We start from the raw sequence: 16,887 nt of genomic DNA, 5'->3' as shown, positions 1-16,887 counted from the left end.
CAAACCAGCGAAGAATGAACATGTGGGGCATCTCTTCAACTGACCAGGCTCAAGCCTTAGACTTCAGTATCCTCAAACAACCACCTTGTACGGTCCACATCCACTGCAACTGCATCTTATTACCGGTTTCCGAGCGGCATTTCGAAGGCGCGTTTCGTCAGCACGCAACCATGAGTCGACATGCCAAGTTCTGATGCGTACCCAGCTATGTCTAGCAAGGTCCCCCCTCAATTTGACGAGACTTGCCACTGCACAAGCTGAATACTGATATCAGACGTGTTAGTACTCACAACCACCTGGAGTGTCTGCCTTGTCTTTGCGTAGGTTCAATTTTGAATCTTGCCTTCCATTTTATCACCACGGCACTACAAGCACTGTCCTCACTCTTGACCTTCCGATTCCTTCCTCACACTGCCTGATGTGAAACACCGATCAACGACATGCGCAGCAACTGCAGTCATGATAGCGCGGCTGAAGAGGCTGTCTCGGATCACCTGCTTACATACCTCTTGGCGAGTCCGACATAAGACCGTGACAACGGACAGATCTGACAGATCTGGCATACGCATGCAATCTTCCGTCCTTTTGCATGCTGTTTCTCTACTTACTACAACGTTTCCAGCACATAAGGGCCTATTTTGACAAAGTGCTTCATTTCATATGCAAGTGATCTGCTTTGAAGCTTACATGCAGGTACCCATAATGTCGCAAGCACCCAAGACCGGGAAGACCCCGCGGCGCAAACATCGGGGAGATACGCATCGTGGTGCACGTAGTATAAAGTGAGGCAGTGAGGCAGTGTAGCTTAGCTTAAGGTCATATACGTCGACTTGAATCCCAAACATTTCATCCAAGTCTCTCAACATGAAGTTCACGATCCTTACTGCCCTCTTAGGCTTTGCCTCTCTCGCTGTCTCCGCCCCTGCACAACTTGTCGAACGACAGGGAACTCTCGAACAAGTCACAGACAGCTACATGTTCGACATTTCCATCGCAGAGTTCATCGCCAACCGTAATGGCAAGGTCGGTCCTCCGGAACTAAACTGGGAGAGCAATGGATGCACGGCGAGTCCGGATAATCCGTTCGGATTTGACTGTATGTTCTCTTTCCCCACATTCTCCATTACCCGCCATCCCTCCAGTTTCCGTATCCTTTACGTGCTTCTCGGCAGATGAAGCCCATGATGCTGATAATTGCAGTCCTCAACTCCTGCTATCGCCATGACTTTGGCTACCGCAACTACAAACAACAAGGCCGCTTCGATGCGATGAAGGCGCGTACCGACGATAACTTCAAAACGGACATGTTCAACCAGTGTGCGACTGAGAGCGCGAAAGGACCGTGTGAGGCGACTGCTACGTTGTACTATGAGGCTGTCAAGGCGTTTGGGAAGAGGGAAGAGGAAACGATGGAGTAGACGAAGGATGTATGATTGAATGTCATGGTGTCATGTTAGAGAGTATGCTTCAGTATGAAATGATGGTCTCCAGTCCCGGTCGTAATCGATAAGCCACCCTCGGCGCCTTCCCCCAACAGCGCCAATCCCAGTACCCTCATCAACCTTCCAATCAACAACGTCATGCCCTCAGGGTCCAAAACGACCGCTCAAACCCCGAAATAGCCCTCTCCCTACTTCCATCTGACATTTCCACAACTTTCCACAATGCATCACCCTAACCCTTTCCCACTTGCCCTAACGCGTCATACCCCCCGACCCCGACCGAGGTCATCCGAAGTCGCAGACCCTGTGATGCATGCGCGTGGGCTCGCTCTTGGCGCCCGACAATATGGCCGACCATGAGCACCAGCTGTACGAGCTCACTGCAGCTTCGTCAGTTTCAGCGACAGAACACGACACGATGCCGCCGGATGAGCTGGAGGAGGTGCATGCCGTGGATGCGCGGTTACATAAGAGGACTCTGAGGAAGCTGGACTGTTTACTATTGCCGTTTCTGGCGTTGCTGTTCTTGTTTAATGCGCTGGATAAGTCGAATGTAGGTATTCGCGAAGTGAAGGGGAGAAACATGGGCTGACTTGAGGCAGATTGGAAATGCAGAGTCTGCGCATTTCACGGCAGATATTGGACTGGACAAAGGCGCCTTGAACACAGCGGTTGCGCTGTTCTTCGCTTTCTTCGTTGCGCTGCAACCGCTTGGTGCGGCGCTGGGGAGGAGGTATGGCATGGTGCTTTGGGTGCCTAGTTGTATGCTTCTCTGGGGAGTATGCACGGCGCTGCATGCGTGGGTACGACATAGGTGGCAGCTGTATACGCTGCGCATCCTCATCGGTTGTCTTGAAGGTATGGATGCCTCCCACTTGCTCTTTCCTCATTCGATGGTCGCTTCCCTATCCAGACGCAGAAGCTAACATTGTCCGTAGCTGGATTCTACCCAGTCACCGTTACCTACCTCTCCCTCTTCTATACGCGCTTCGAATTCGGCAGACGACTCTCGTTCTTCTACGGCCAGGCGGCAGTTGGTGGTGCGCTTGGGGGCCTTATAAGCTACCTTGTCTTTTCCCACTTTGGAAAAGACAATGAAGGTTCAGACAAGGATTGGAGGCCGTGGCAGGTGCTCTTTCTACTGGAAGGCACTCTCACTATCGTGGTGGCATTCATCGGATACTTCTGGCTACCGCATAGCGTGGAGACGGCATGGTTTCTCACGCCCGAGGAGCGTCGATATGCATCTTCGCGTGTTGTGAGAGACAGAGACATACAGAACGCACCGACAGCAGTTCAGGAGGACGACCGGGAGGCAGAAGAAACCTACGATGAGGAGTCGCGTGGTCTTCTCGACTCATCCAAGCACTCAATCACCTCAGCTACGCCATCGCGACAGCTGGTGGACGATCGCGGCCTGAGTCCTCACGACGTACTGTCAGCAGTCTTCAACACCAAGATATGGCATATTCTGGCCTGCAACGTTCTATCTGCCATTCCAGTCTATGCCTTTTCCGTCTTCCTCCCGCTTGTATTGGCACCTTTGACGAAGAAAGCGAACCCTGCGCTCATCAACTTGCTCACTGCACCACCACACATCTGTGGAGCCATAGTACTGTACTTCGCAGCTAGCTACAGCGACAAACATCGCATTCGCCTCAAGCCTATACTACTCGGCCTGTTCATCATGGTGACTGGCTTGGTAATCGTGGTCCTGTTGCCAAGCTCATGGGCAATACCCCGCTACATTGCTCTCAACATCCTCCTCTCTGGTACCTACGTCGCTTCTCCGCTCACTGTGGCCTGGATATCTGGCAACACGCCGTCACCTGGCACGCGTGCATTACTCCTCGGTATCAACGGCTGGGGCAACCTTGCTGGAGTTATATCAGCGATCCTTTTCCGACCAAAATATGCCGCGGGTGGTTACATCGTTCCGTTCTGGTGGACGCTTGCATCTGTCGCATTAGCAGCTCTCGGCTATGTGCTCTTCCTTCGACGACTAAAGGTTGAAAATGAGATGCGGCAAAATACCATACGCAAGTGGAGCGAAGACGATGTCGAGGCAGAAAGACTGCACGGCCGAGGTCCGGTACCGCAGCGGCAACGATGGCTCAAGAGAGCTATCGGTATGACAGGGTCGCATAGTAAGCTCGCATGGCTCGCTGATTGGCTTGAGAAGGCTGCGCGAGCTGGCAGGGAGGGTGACGATAGGCTCACATTCGTCTACGGATTGTGAGGCACGATCTGCTGTACGATACTGCGAAAGACTATGTCATGCCGAATTCATCTTCGCATCGTCCCATAGGAGAGGATGAGCATACGGTACCCACATATGTCAGCGTCGAGGCTTTCGCGTGGGGCGCAGCGCTGTCGAAGCGATACATAGCCTCAGCCTCATGACCCACAAGGCAAAATCTTGGCAGCTGAAGTACTTCGAGTACGCCAGTCGACTATCGAAGGACAGGTAAGCTTCTTTCTTTCGTGTTCTCATCGTACCTCCCAACGTAGGAAAAGGCAACGCTTTCCACCTTAATTCAATCAAAAACAAGCAGAAAGCAATTCGCGCATACTGCCGTGGTCGCCTGACTGTACTCCGTCCTCAATCGCGTTCCATGACGCCGCAGCCAGAACGAGAAACATTGCCATGTCTGACGGTTCACAATATCATTCCTGGAAACCTGAGCCCTTGGTTCGTGGCACGTTCTCTATACTCTCGTCTTCCCTTTTGACGATGATCTTGTGTGTTTGGACATCCGTTCACTTGAATATCCCTGAGTATGGAAAAGCCAAAGCACAGACCTGGCGAAAAATAGGCTGGATGTTTATAGCGCTTTTTGCTCCGGAATGGGTATGTATGGATTGTATTATTGTATGGCTGGCAACCGCTAACTCAACTCAAGGTTGTTTTCACTGCCTACTGTGAGCATATGGATGCAAAGGATGTAGGGAAAACAATGCGGAAAGCTTTCGACCAGCCAGACCCCCCGGGTTTCATCGAATGGCTGAAGATGATACTGAACGAGTTCCTCCGATCCGTCTTCGATGGTTTGAAATGGATGGGAACCAAGATAGGGCTCGTCAAACAAGCAGAGCATGTTCCCCAAGCTATAGATGTGGAGCTTGATCCCAAGTTTCGGAGGCACTCATGGACAAAAGCGCACTCTCTATACGCCACGATGGGGGGATTCGTCGTCGATACCCGTGGCATAGACCAAAACTATCTCAAGGATGGGCAACAGAGGATGACACTGACACTTCAGGGTCTCAAGTATGTCGCTAACTGGGCGCCTGACATCCTTCCGGACCTACACGAATCCGCGATCATAGACAAGAGCAAGGCTAACGCCTTCACGAAGCTCGTGACGTGTGGACAAGCGTCATGGTTTGGCGTACAATGCTTGACTCGCTCAGTCCAAGGCCTTTCCATCTCGCTCCTGGAGATTAACACCGCTGTGCACGCTATCTGTACCTTGGGCATGTGTGTGCTTTTTTGGTGGCACAAGCCTCTTGATGTTGAGGAGCCGACCATTCTCACACATGCAGACACACATCCGGTGATTGCATTCCTAATAACTGGCCAGACGTATCGGAATATTCGTGTGTCACTAATGGACATGGAGGGCGACAACGCTCTTGACCTAGTCCCCGACTCTGGAACAGCGATCCACCATCCCAACTTGAACCATATCCTGCTCAAGCCATCGAAGGACCCGAGTTTCCCGCCGCCTCTCTATGTCGTATATGATGGTTTTGCTATCCCTGCGTCCAGATCTATTTCGAATAAAATTGTCGATGATCTTACCGAATCAGACTTCGAACGCTTAAAGCTTGCTTCACAAGCCATTAGAAAATATGGGTCATATACTGAAACGCTGCGTCACATGAGTAAATCCGTAGGAAAAGACCACTACTTGATTGTACGTTCGCGCAATCGGCCTATTTCAATGGATACGGATTCGGACGCGGAGACTTCCTGGGTTTTCGGATTTCCTCTTGCTGGTCTCTTCTACGGCGGTGTACACCTTCTAGTTTGGAACCGGCCTTTTCGCAACGAGACGGAGAAGCTGGTGTGGAAAATAAGCAACCTGACCATTCTGTTATCAGGTACCCCATCGGTGGCTTGGTTATGCTATGAGAGTTTGCCCAAGACATTTCTTCGACGTCTCCCTAATCGGGTCAATTCTGCCTTAGAGATATTGGGTCTGTCATTCTTTTTCGCCTTTACGCTGTTCTATGTTTTATGTAGGTTGTTTGTCATTGTCGAATGTTTCCTAGACGTCTTTCACCTCCCAGACTCGGCTTTCGAAGTTCCAAGGTGGTCGCAGTATTTCCCGCATGTATGAAGATAGAATGCAATTCATACACGAAACGAGTAATTGCAGCATTTCAATCTACTGAGCTTGTGCAATTTCGCACACATCTGTTTGAAATCGCCGGCTTGCTGACAGGAGAGTTCTTCTAGAGGCAAAGACATAATAGTCATCCAATGGCAATGTCAAGACAACCTTGAAAATCAGGATTTCAGCCTTTCACAATGGCGCAGCTCGGGGTCATGTCTTCTACCCTGTAGAATTCGAGCAGGATGTTGACATAGTCGACGATGTTGCGCGAGCGGTACTTGCGATTCCCATCGAGTTCAGCGCCGACGTTGCATGCGCGCGTGACAAGCCTTCAGCCCTAACGTTATGCGCAGGTACCCGTCCCGCAGGCCTCTCATGTCTAAACTCTCCCGAATCCTCTCGCGATATCTCTCTCGGTACTCGGCAGGACTCCCCGCCTGAGCGGTGTACTTCAGCCGGCAGTTTCACGCTGCTTCTCGCAACGAGCAAGGCCGTACTCGACAAAACTAACGCATCGGTAACGCGCGCACTCAGACGAAGGTTCCCTCGGTCTTGACGCTCGACTTGTTCACGACCGTCATGCAAAGTGCGCCTGGAAGCGCCTGAACGTGCATGTCACAGACTGTCGCCTAAATCAGCCGTTTAACCGCAGGTTCTTCTGCGTTTTACATCTTTCCAAGGCCGCATGTTTGAGAAGGCAGCAAGTGTTTCAAGTGCAAGGCAGCGCTTCGGTTTCGCTTGCCAGCTCGGGTTTGACGGCACTGGCAGCTGTCAAGTGTACCTTTGGTTCGAGATGGACTGTAACACGCCTTTTGCACGCCACCAAGGTTCTAGTCCATGACAGAAGCTCATCGTAAGTGTACTGTATCTCGCGAGACTAGAGACATCAGTGTACTGGTTCCCTCTCGGCCATACTGCTTGCGCGCCATAATCATTGTTTTGACCTCGGTTTGCCAGACCCGCCAGGGCCCGCACGCCCGGGCATAAGTTTGAGATGTGCATGATCGACTGCCTGCGACTGCCTCAGGATCAACGACCCAGGATACCTTTTATGGAAAGCGAAATAGGTATCAATGCTACCCAGAAGCTCTCACAGTATAAAGCTCGCACATACGCCAGCCCATAGTTTCTTTCCCAAGCCAGTCTTCCAATTCACATCTACATTTACTTCATTCACTACCCGCTGTGCGGATCAGATCACTTTCACTCACCAATAACCTTCGAATAATCAACTGTTAATACCCCGAAAAACCAACTACTCCAAAACCGCCAACATGCAGTTCTCCATCACCGCCCTCCTCTTCGGCCTCGTCGCCATCTCTTCCGCCGCCATCACCGACGTCGAGGGCGTCCGCAACACTCCCCGCGCTGTGCTTGACACCCGGCAGGCTGCCAACGGCGCATGCTGTATCCCCAACCAATCTCTCAAGCAGGATGCCTGCACTGTCAACGGTGCTGCTGGCAAGTGTGTGCCTGGAGGTCCAGCTGCATGTACGTATAAAGACCTAGATGGTTATTGAAACACATACTGATGACGTTTCCAATAGGCAACGGTGCTCTCAACTGCGTAGCCAACAACCAGCTTGTGTGCGATAACAACGTCAAGGAGCGCTCTGGCAACCTGTGCCGCTTCCAGGCTGCGAATGGCAAGATTCAAGACGGTGCTCAGCAGATTAACAGTCTTGCTCAGGCTAAGGTTAACTAAGAGTGGATGATGGGGATTTGTGTTATAGGTTGATGGGTGGATTTGTATAGCATGCCCCTATTTACATACAATTTCTTCACGGTATAGCTAGGTGGATGAATAAATGAATTTGTGGATTGTATATTGCGTACCTAGAAGTTCGGAGTGATGTTGTAAAGAGTAAGCGATGGATCTACACGGATTACAGTAAGCTGAGGCAAAGCCGTATGTCTTGTCCATGTTAGAGCGTGCAGCCTCTGTGGTGTCTTACTTACATCTAGCATACCGCCATATATATATTAAACTCAGTCCAGACATCCGCGCTTCACACTTCCCAAACTTCCTCTTGTCACAAGCGAATACTTCTCTTCCAATGCGAACCTCGTTTCTCTCGAAAGAGACATACTACACAAGCTGAGATATACTAATCAATTCATATATTCGTGTATCATACCCCCCATAATCCATACATCATCTCAGTCATCCCATCTACCGTCCCCACCCGGCAAACCTGCCAATCTCCTTAACTTCCCTCCTGCCCACGACACCTGCCGCGACCGCACACACCGCACCGACACCGACGAGCAGTGCGCGCGCCAAGTTCAAACTAGCCCATTTGTCCATCAGCTCCTTGACTGTCTCGCCTTCCTTGGCAAATTGCTCGACGTGCTTGTCGCGCAGGGAAGCGTTGGCAAGTTCGTCCTTCTTTGCCATGAGTTTGTCGTTCGTGGGGCCGAGGACGAGGAGGGTGAAGGGGACGATTGAGGGGAGGAGGACGGTTGCGAGGGCGTTGAGGCGGAAGGGAGTTGAGGAGCGGTCTTCTGTTGGGTTGTCAGTTATACATTATTAGTTGGGTGGATGGGGAGATGAAGTGGGGGCATGGGTGCTGGAAGGGAGATGGGGTGTGACGAAACGTACGGTGATAAGCCAGATACCCCGTTGCCAGCGCCGAGATAGCAGCAAGAGGGCGTGCGATTGCGCCGCCGCGTGTGAAGATTGTGTACCACTGCTTTACGGCGAGGGGTGCGGGGGCTTGCATGGCGGCGGGGATGCCGACGACGGAGAGGGAGACATTGGAGCCTGGTATATATGTCAGTCATGGCTCTTCACAAGAAACACCTTCCCATTGACCGCGATCGAGATGGTCATTGAGTGCCAGAGTGTCTTACCTAGCAGGAATACACTGCCTGTGATGCCCACCGCCTGTGCGATTGCCAGCGCCGTGGGCGTCTTTTGCGTGAGAATGTCCATTGTGTTTGTGTGGGTGGAAATGCTTCGATTGAGTTATTCAAAGCGAGATTTGTGACTTGTCAAAGTGGTGGCCTGGCTAAAAGAATGATGGTCGTGGGTCGGCCTGATAGCTCGGAGACGCGCTGCAGCGCTTGGCCGTCAGGCTTCCCAGGTTCCCCGCGGACCCCGATCGCGTCGACTGAAGCTCCGCACTCCGATGCTTGCCATAGGTCAACCACAAAGCTCCGACTACTTGCTTTTGTTATCGACGTCCATGACGAGGGGCTGGATGTGGCTTCTTTATTGCACAAATCTTAATCTAGTTATATTCCTAATTGTCATGCCTGGGTGAGACGCGTCGCTTACCGCCGTGAAACTGTAGAAGCATCATCAACTCGCGCTCGACATACATAAGCTTAGCTTCTCTCAAGCTTCTCGCCGATAATTTTGCTTTTGACCTTCGAAACTTACCATACTTACTATAATCTCTTTGTGCTCAATCTGCACCAGAACTCACATAGAACAACATCCGCGCCGCATCCTGTGCCTCATCGCAGTTCTCACCACCATCTAATCAGCTAACAACCCAGTCCACCAGCCATGTTCTGTATGTACCTGACCCCCTACTCATATTCGCCCTCCTAACAAATCCCAGCGCTAAACACAACCGCAACCCTCCACCACGTAACGCACCTCCCGCGCTCCGTCTCCTTTTCCACTGCCGTCTCCCATCTCCACAACCACGTCCTCCTCATCCGCCTGGATCCTGAATACGCCTCGCACGAAACCCTCCCCAGCGACCCCTCCACCCCAGACGCAAAATGCTACCGTATAACCGACCACATGAACGCGCTGCCCGCAGGCCTCTGGGACACAACGGTCAAGTTCGACGCCAACATGACTGATCTCGACGACGGCGTATTATGGACTATCAAGGCGCCGCTAGGGCTTACACAGCAAACTACGTGGAGGTGTTTGAAGACGGAGGGGTTGAGTGAAGAGGATAGAGAGGGTGCTGAAGGGTGCGAGTGGAGTCTTGTGGAGGATGTGGAAATTAGGGCGAATCGCATGTTGGTGGGGACGGTCAAGGCGAAGTGTGAGGAGAATTGGCCGGGAGCCCATGGCAAGTTTTTGAAGTATTGTACGGGAGAGACGGTGGCATGATGAGCTATGGATGGGAGGGGAGTTGTATTTGGGTCTACAACATGCTGAAGTATCGTGACTTGGACCTGGGGTATGAACCATCGTGGAATACAGCGCAAGTCTGTACTCACTAGATCTGCAGCAATTCTAGATGCAAACACCATGCTAAGATGCTGCGCTGAATCCGTCAAGCTCTCGTTGTCAAACCCAATGGACAGACGCTGTTCGTGCAATCCTCACCCGCCATTCAGGAAACATGGAGACTCCAGACCAACCAGCACCCAGCCCGGGTCAATGGTCCATGTGCCGTTGGGTCCATGGATGTATTTTGCCTGGCGTCTGGGGCGAAAGGTTCCAAGGCGGAGCCTCTGCATCTAGAAGGCATCCAGATTGGCGGAATTTGTACCAGTGGCGGGTCGTGGATGTCAGCTAGACGCAAAAAGGCTGCTGCTCGTTGACCCTGCATAACACCAACTGCAGGTTGGAGACCTGACCCTGAATGCCGATTCCTGCTGTCTTCATATCTTGCACTTGAAGCAGACGTCCATCTCGCAAGATGTGTGAGATGCCTGTAAATCAAGGCTCTTATCAGCTCACGCGACACTGTTTCCACGGTCAAGCGACCAATGTCTCTCTTCGGAGGTGCGCTGGTGACATCGGAGGCCGCACGTGGCGCGCCCCCAATCGGGCCTTCCGGATCTACGCGATAGCAACGATAAGACATTGGACAACAGCAAGTCGCTGCACATGAAAGAGCTGCACGTCGCTGCTGCTGGCATCCTTCGCGTCATCTCGTCGCACACCATAAGCGTCGCACCCAGATGCCCTTGAGTGATGCCCGCTCGACTTTTCAGCCAACGGCCAAGGACCCTTCTTGAACCGAAAGGCTATTGATCGGCCTCTGGCTCGCCGCATAACACGGGCCATATCCCCGCCTTTCTAGACTGCACTGAACTGCGCGTTCCGCCATCCGCTCAGCTATCAAAAACCGCGCACCCAACCACCGGGTCGGCGTCAGCTTCTCTCACATTCGTTCCTTTTTGCTGGTACGGGGCTGTTCCCACCTCCTCATCCTTTCATCTTGCTCCAGTAGACGTGACGATATCCTCGCTCAGTCTTCGACATCTTGACCCTCCTTCCCCGCGCCGTCCCGCTTATCGCCGAGCACGCGTACCGCACAGCCACGCTTCACCATGGAGCCTCTGTCTATCGACTCGGTGGTCGTCGACCACAGCGAAATGCACCCTACGCTGGAAACCCCTTCATCAGACGCCATCATGATCGAGCAACCAAAGCTCAAGGGCAGACAGCGCCTTCTCATGGGCCTACAAAGGATGGGCTCCTCCTCGAGTCTAGCGAACTTGGGTAGACCCCGCTCTCACAGTCTGAGAAGCGGCGGAAAGGCATCCATGTCTTGCGTCTCCCTCGCATCGCCTGGCTCGCCCTATGGAAACTCGTTTGGCAGCTCCTACTCCTCTGAACTGTCGAATGGCTTCTCTACGGCACCGACTTCCGTCGCCAACAGCCCACCTGGCACTCCTTTTTGGGACGAGAGGACCCGTCTGCGCATGAAGACACCAGATATCCCATCCTCGGTGCCTCTTCCTTCCGCCCGACGACCATACACTCGAGACGGCATTGAAGCCGAGAACGACTACTTCTCGCGACCAGTCCACAAGGTCCAGAAACGGGCAAACTTCAACTTCTGGAGTGATATGCCTACCGAGATCCGCATGCAAATCCTGAGGTACTTCGAGCCGAAGGAGGTTGTGCGTTGTTCGCGCGTCTCCAAGTCGTGGCATACCATGTGCTTTGACGGTCAACTGTGGAGCGATCTCGATACGAGCAAGTTCTACCGCGACATCTCAGCCAACGCCTTGGTCAACATCATCACATCGGCGGGTCCGTTTGTGAAAGACTTGAATCTCAGAGGCTGCGTGCAGCTGAGGGAACACTGGGGCAAGGACGGCTTCATTGAGTCCTGCCAGAACCTGGAGAACTTCTCGCTCCAGGGCTGTCGGATTGATCGGACATCTATCCACTGCTTCTTGCTCCAAAACAGTCGCCTTGTCCACGTCAATCTGTCAGGTCTTGCGGGGGCGACAAACGCAGCGATGAAGATCCTTGCTGCACATTGCCCGAAGGTCGAAGTCTTGAACATCTCGTGGTGCAACAACATCGACAATCGAGGACTGAAGAAGGTTGTTGAGGGTTGCACTAAGCTACGCGACATCAGGGCTGGTGAAGTACGAGGCTGGGATGATGTTGACCTGATGGTCGCACTTTTCAAGCGCAACACTCTCGAAAGGCTCGACCTAAAGAACTGCGACAGTCTCAACGACGAAGCACTGGCTGCTTTGATTGAGGGCGTAGATGAGGAGGTCGATGTTCTGACCGATCGCCCAATCGTTCCACCGAGGAATCTCAAGCACCTGAACCTTACGCGCTGCCGCAGCATCACGGATGCTGGCCTAAAGACCCTGGTACATAACGTTCCGTTCCTAGAAGGTCTACAGGTCTCGAAATGCGGCGGCTTGACCGACGATGCGTTGACCAGCCTGCTCCCCACCGTTCCTGTTCTCACCCATCTGGACATTGAAGAAATCGACGGCCTGACAAATGACGTCCTGAAAACTCTATCCGAGTCCGCCTGCGCCCCTCATCTCCGCCACCTCTGCATCTCGTACTGCGAAAACCTCGGCGACGTCGGCATGCTCCCCGTCCTAAAAGCCTGCACGCGTCTCGCCTCTTTAGAAATGGACAACACACGCATCTCAGACCTCGTCCTCGCTGAAGCCGCTTCCGGTCTCCGCAACCGCAACCGCGCCGCCCGTGGCCTAACCAACCTCGAACGCCCCGAAGTAGGCCTCCGGATCGAAGCCTACGACTGCGCAAACGTAACCTGGACCGGCGTCCGCGAAGTCCTATCTCGAAACGCGGAAATCACTCGTCCTTCATCTCGCTCTGCCTCCAAAGTAGCGACGTACCCACGCGAAATCATCAAGCTCAAGTGCTTCCATAATTGGCAGCCGACTGTTGAGGAACACACCAAGCGTGTTTTGCGCGGTGACTTTGCGGCTGCGGCTAGGCTGGAACGGAAATGGGCGGATTGGATGATGTTGAATGAGGAGGCGGGGGTTGGTGGGGCGGGAGCGAGACGGAGGAGGAGGCGCGCGAGAGAGGCGCAGATGATGCATGCGGATGAGGAGGAGGGTGGGGCTGGGGCTACGGGCGGGGTTGGGAGGAGGAGAAGGGCGAGGAGTGGGCCTGGGGGGTGCGCTGTTATGTAAATGTTCGTTTCTTGGTGTCGAGTCCTTCTCCACCGCAACGTTTTCTTGAGGGTCCATGAGTTGGCCCCAGGTTTGTGTGCTGACGCAGTGATGGCGGTCATGGAATGAGGGTGATGAACATGAGCCTAGGATTTTGTTTTACGAGCGCGAACATTGGATCTCAACGATGCTTTGGCCTGAAATGTTTGGAGTCTGGGGCTGTTTACGATTCTACATATATAGATCTGCATATGCTGCAACCAGTAGGGGGCTCCAATGCATCTTCATACTACTTCAACAACCAAGTTCCCACACGAACACATCTCGACATGCCTGATCTCAACTTCATCTAACCCTCAACAAGACTGCTCAGGCCCCCATCCCATCTTTCTCACCGCTTCCCTCCCATTCCACCCAAAACCCTACTCGCCGCCCTACTAACCTTGATAACATCCCTATAGGTCAAACTCACCCTTGTCCCCCTCACATTCCTGCCCCCATTCTCTTCAACCGCCCTTCTCCCTTCTTCACTCAACAACGGCCAATTCGCCACCGTATCCTCGTTCAAGTTTTCGTCGACGGAAATGGGGGAGATGCCGTGCATCAGGGAGCGGTAGGCAGGGCCTGAGGTTATGAGTAGGGAGCGGGGTTCTTGAAAGATGCGTGCAGGGAGGATGAGTGTGTTTTCTCGTTGGTGGTGCAGCGGTTCCCCGTCATTCTTCGCGGGTATTTCTTGCCTTGCCTCTTCTTCGTCTCCTTTTACAACATCTGCTTTCTCATTTGTGGGTTTGGCAAGCACATCCAAGCACAGCGCCCCTCCCAAACTCACTGTCGCAACAACCTCAGCGTACGCCCCGCCATCTTCATGCGGCATGATGCCCTCGCCGGGCTTGTACTCATTGACAAGAATGTGGTTGGGTTGACCGTGTGGTGTGTGGTCGAAGATACCTAGGTCGGAGAAGCGGGGGATGATGGGCGTGGTTAAGTAGGTGGGTAGAGGGGCGGCGAGGAGCGTATTGGTAGATGTGAGAGTGGAGGGGAGGGCTTGGAGGCGCCGGTGGGTGAGGTGTGTCCACCGTTGGGAGGGGATCTAAGGGAGGCGGTTTGTTAGTTAGATTTGAGTGGGGGGCATCTATAGATATTTTGAGTGTAAATCTTATGCGCGAGGTATTGTTGTGTGTGTGGAGATGGCAGGCATTCAGTAACGCGGGGTAAATAAACCCCCCATATGCAACGCGATATTCAGATCTGTAGACCAGAAAGGAACATGTGATGAAAACATACCTTTTGCAATATCGACGCTTCCTCCTCCACACTAATGAAGTTAGGGATGTAGTAGAAGTCCGGCGGTAGACCCGCTATGCGGAAAGCCTTCAGACCGGTCTTGTCATCTACGGGAAGAGAGCACATAGTTTCTTGCTGGATACTGTGGCAATCGTGTCAATAACAGAAGACTGTCTTGCTGGCTTGTGGTCGGGTGTTGATTGTCTATTGCATGGGGATGAGTTTGTGGATTCGGGGATGATGTAATGCAGCTGGCAAACGCGCGCCACCTGTTCGAGCTAGTCGCGCGCTCACGTGTGACCGCTGCTCTAGATGTCACAACATATGCGTATTCAGCCTGCTTGCTGGGACAGATAGATGGATATTAAAATCGTGTTTGGTATTCTTGCGTAGTGGAACAAAGGAAAGCTCAACCGCACATATACACATCTTCTCTCGCCTTCTTCAGCGCTTCCCAGCTTACAACATCCGGCCCCAGATCCTCACTCACCCACTTCACTGCTGACCCTTAGCCGGCCTATAGTGTCCCGCCAACTCCACATCCTCAGCACTCCTATCGCTCTCCCTGCGCTCCTCATGCACCTTATCCGTCCTCTGCGCGTTCTGAGCCCTAACCGCCTTCTTCCTCTTCATTTCACCCACAACCATCGCCGCAACCCAAATCAACCACATGACCGCCGCAATAACACCATACGCAATCGCGCCATCGCGCGAGTTATCCGCCAGCAACAATCCCAACCCACCGTTAATCATACCGAGGGTAATAGCAATACGCCCAACCCAGATGTGCGCGTAGGAAGTGAGAGTGCGACGCTGCGTCTTCTTGAACAGGACGTGATGTAGGGTTCCGAGGAACGGCATGAAGAACACAAGGCAGAAAACGAGTATGCCGATGATGGCGTGGTAGCTGGAGATGTAGTGACCCCCGCTGATGGGCAGCGCGAGCCAGATACCCATGCCAAACGCCGCGATGTACACCATGTACGCCAGAATCTGGAAGCCAGCGTGCAGCCACACAATGCCTGGGAAAGAGGCGAGCCGGATGGCGATGGCGCCGGACGGGAAGAGGATGACGAAGGCGAGGGACGCGAGGACGCCGTGTGCGATTAGCATGGTGCGTTTCTTTGAGGGACTGACGGAGGCGCCTGAGCCGATGGATTGGACGGAGTTTCCGCCAGTGGCACCGCCGTTGGGGAGGGTGTCGCAGTAGGGGAGGTCGTCGTCGTCGTCTTTTCCGCCCTTGTCAGAGGAGGAGGAGCGCTTGTCTCCTGGGGGACCATTGGGGCGCGATGTAGGACGAGAAGTGGGGCGACCGTAGTTGTCGTCATCGTCGTCGTCGTTGTCGTTGTCGCTACTGGTTTGGCTTGGCGTGGCATCTCCTGTTGCTGCGGCGCCGGAGGGACGCTGGCGGCAGTTGGTTGGTGTTGCGCCGCCTGTTGTGCCGGTTGGTGAGGTGTTGACTAGGGGGTTTACACTTGAACCACCCTTGGCTTGAGCGAACTTCCAGTCAAAGACACCCTCGTTGGAGTGCTGGTTAATTTGCGCGGAGGTTGAGTCGTCGTTCTTGGGTCCGCCAGATGATTGGTAGGCGAAGATCCAATTTCCACTGCCTTTGGTGAAGTCCATAGTGCCGCCAGACCAGGAGTTGCAGTTTGAGCCTTATCACGTGTTAGCTTGTGTTTATGTCGTTGTGAATTTGAGACTTACATCTCACGTTCGCGGTCATAACACCGTTCGAAACACCAGAACCCTCGAGCAGAGTGACTTGAGCAGCATCATTGGGGCTGGGAGCCTGATGGCTGGTAGTCGATCGCGGTGACAGTGTGACATTGTTGCCAGACCCCGAAGTATACACGATGAACATGTTGGAGTTGGCCATGCCACTGCCTTGGCCGAGCGCAACCCACTCATAGTTGCTTGGGGCTGATATCTGGAAGAAGATGTCTCCCGATCCAGATGATGCTGTGCGCTCCGGGATATTGAGACCATAGCACACTCCGGTAGAAGGACAGACGCTGGCTACCTGCGCTGTGGCTTGTGAGGCTAGATAGGGTTAGTACCGTGGTACGACGAGGCTGTTGTTGGGGGCTTACCCAGAGCCAATAGGCCCATGACCGAACTTGTTGTGCGCTTCATCTCTTGTGTTTTGGAAGGTCGTTGAAAGAATGCCGAATACTCAAGGTTGCCAAAGGGCTCGATGCTCAAGGCTAGTAGACAGCGCTTAGCTGAAAGCGTGGCTTGATGGCGTCGTTCTAGAGTCGATCACAAAGCTATTGAGCTGAAGTACAAATAGCCAAACCAATGAGAGTAGATGCGTTTAGGTGAGTAAGGGATGACCAGTTCGATAATGATTTGGCAGCAGTGGACAAAGAGGTTTATAGTTGGTGGAGCCCGGATCACCCACCTTCCAAGATACACCTCCAAGCCCCCCCAAGAGATGCTGACAGAAGCATGGCTACGTACACACAACCTGGCTTAGTTTGGTGGAGGTA

At 53.1% G+C, this 16,887-nt stretch overlaps 9 protein-coding genes across 9 annotated transcripts; 6 read left to right on the top strand and 3 right to left on the bottom strand.

The window, feature by feature from the left end:
• Positions 1 to 717: 717 nt before the first annotated feature.
• Positions 718 to 1,769, top strand: BKA58DRAFT_114984 (secretory phospholipase A2). The gene is made up of 2 exons (XM_046164007.1): positions 718 to 1,096; positions 1,201 to 1,769. The coding sequence occupies exons 1-2, from the start codon at positions 865 to 867 to the stop codon at positions 1,416 to 1,418; spliced, it is 450 nt and encodes a 149-aa protein (XP_046027029.1). The 5' UTR covers positions 718 to 864; the 3' UTR covers positions 1,419 to 1,769.
• Positions 1,770 to 1,788: 19 nt separating this feature from the next.
• On the top strand, positions 1,789 to 3,681 carry BKA58DRAFT_312033 (major facilitator superfamily domain-containing protein; the record flags this gene model as incomplete). The annotated part of the gene is made up of 3 exons (XM_046167361.1): positions 1,789 to 1,995; positions 2,045 to 2,300; positions 2,381 to 3,681. 3 exons carry the CDS (start codon positions 1,789 to 1,791, stop codon positions 3,679 to 3,681), a joined length of 1,764 nt encoding a protein of 587 aa, XP_046027028.1.
• Positions 3,682 to 3,885: 204 nt separating this feature from the next.
• On the top strand, positions 3,886 to 5,812 carry BKA58DRAFT_114964 (uncharacterized protein). Its single transcript, XM_046164006.1, has 2 exons — positions 3,886 to 4,293; positions 4,346 to 5,812. The coding sequence occupies exons 1-2, from the start codon at positions 4,090 to 4,092 to the stop codon at positions 5,786 to 5,788; spliced, it is 1,647 nt and encodes a 548-aa protein (XP_046027027.1). The 5' UTR covers positions 3,886 to 4,089; the 3' UTR covers positions 5,789 to 5,812.
• Positions 5,813 to 6,900: 1,088 nt separating this feature from the next.
• BKA58DRAFT_114844 (uncharacterized protein) lies at positions 6,901 to 7,898 on the top strand. The gene is made up of 2 exons (XM_046164004.1): positions 6,901 to 7,276; positions 7,333 to 7,898. Exons 1-2 carry the CDS (start codon positions 7,060 to 7,062, stop codon positions 7,488 to 7,490), a joined length of 375 nt encoding a protein of 124 aa, XP_046027026.1. The 5' UTR covers positions 6,901 to 7,059; the 3' UTR covers positions 7,491 to 7,898.
• On the bottom strand, positions 7,608 to 8,887 carry BKA58DRAFT_379129 (uncharacterized protein). Its single transcript, XM_046169784.1, has 3 exons — positions 8,639 to 8,887; positions 8,388 to 8,549; positions 7,608 to 8,290 (listed from the first exon to the last, which is right to left on the bottom strand). The coding sequence occupies exons 1-3, from the start codon at positions 8,718 to 8,720 to the stop codon at positions 7,959 to 7,961; spliced, it is 576 nt and encodes a 191-aa protein (XP_046027025.1). The 5' UTR covers positions 8,721 to 8,887; the 3' UTR covers positions 7,608 to 7,958.
• A 412-nt stretch (positions 8,888 to 9,299) lies between these two features.
• On the top strand, positions 9,300 to 9,863 carry BKA58DRAFT_437045 (uncharacterized protein; the record flags this gene model as incomplete). The annotated part of the gene is made up of 2 exons (XM_046173457.1): positions 9,300 to 9,306; positions 9,355 to 9,863. The coding sequence occupies 2 exons, from the start codon at positions 9,300 to 9,302 to the stop codon at positions 9,861 to 9,863; spliced, it is 516 nt and encodes a 171-aa protein (XP_046027024.1).
• Positions 9,864 to 10,902: 1,039 nt separating this feature from the next.
• BKA58DRAFT_114801 (F-box/LRR repeat-containing protein 2) lies at positions 10,903 to 13,317 on the top strand. The gene has a single exon (XM_046164003.1). The coding sequence runs from the start codon at positions 11,036 to 11,038 to the stop codon at positions 13,130 to 13,132; it is 2,097 nt and encodes a 698-aa protein (XP_046027023.1). The 5' UTR covers positions 10,903 to 11,035; the 3' UTR covers positions 13,133 to 13,317.
• BKA58DRAFT_114800 (uncharacterized protein) lies at positions 13,318 to 14,627 on the bottom strand. The gene is made up of 2 exons (XM_046164002.1): positions 14,396 to 14,627; positions 13,318 to 14,201 (listed from the first exon to the last, which is right to left on the bottom strand). Exons 1-2 carry the CDS (start codon positions 14,519 to 14,521, stop codon positions 13,503 to 13,505), a joined length of 825 nt encoding a protein of 274 aa, XP_046027022.1. The 5' UTR covers positions 14,522 to 14,627; the 3' UTR covers positions 13,318 to 13,502.
• A 127-nt stretch (positions 14,628 to 14,754) lies between these two features.
• BKA58DRAFT_418675 (uncharacterized protein) lies at positions 14,755 to 16,848 on the bottom strand (the record flags this gene model as incomplete). Its single annotated transcript, XM_046172677.1, has 4 exons — positions 14,755 to 16,053; positions 16,103 to 16,438; positions 16,489 to 16,647; positions 16,800 to 16,848. 4 exons carry the CDS (start codon positions 16,846 to 16,848, stop codon positions 14,891 to 14,893), a joined length of 1,707 nt encoding a protein of 568 aa, XP_046027021.1. The 3' UTR covers positions 14,755 to 14,890.
• Positions 16,849 to 16,887: the final 39 nt, after the last annotated feature.

This window comes from Alternaria rosae, assembly GCF_020736505.1.
Source record: "Alternaria rosae strain MPI-PUGE-AT-0040 chromosome Unknown BKA58scaffold_3, whole genome shotgun sequence".
Classification (NCBI taxonomy): domain Eukaryota; kingdom Fungi; phylum Ascomycota; class Dothideomycetes; order Pleosporales; family Pleosporaceae; genus Alternaria; species Alternaria rosae.
The sequence above is the reverse complement of the archived record's forward strand: the minus strand, read 5'-3'. Positions and strand labels throughout refer to the sequence as shown.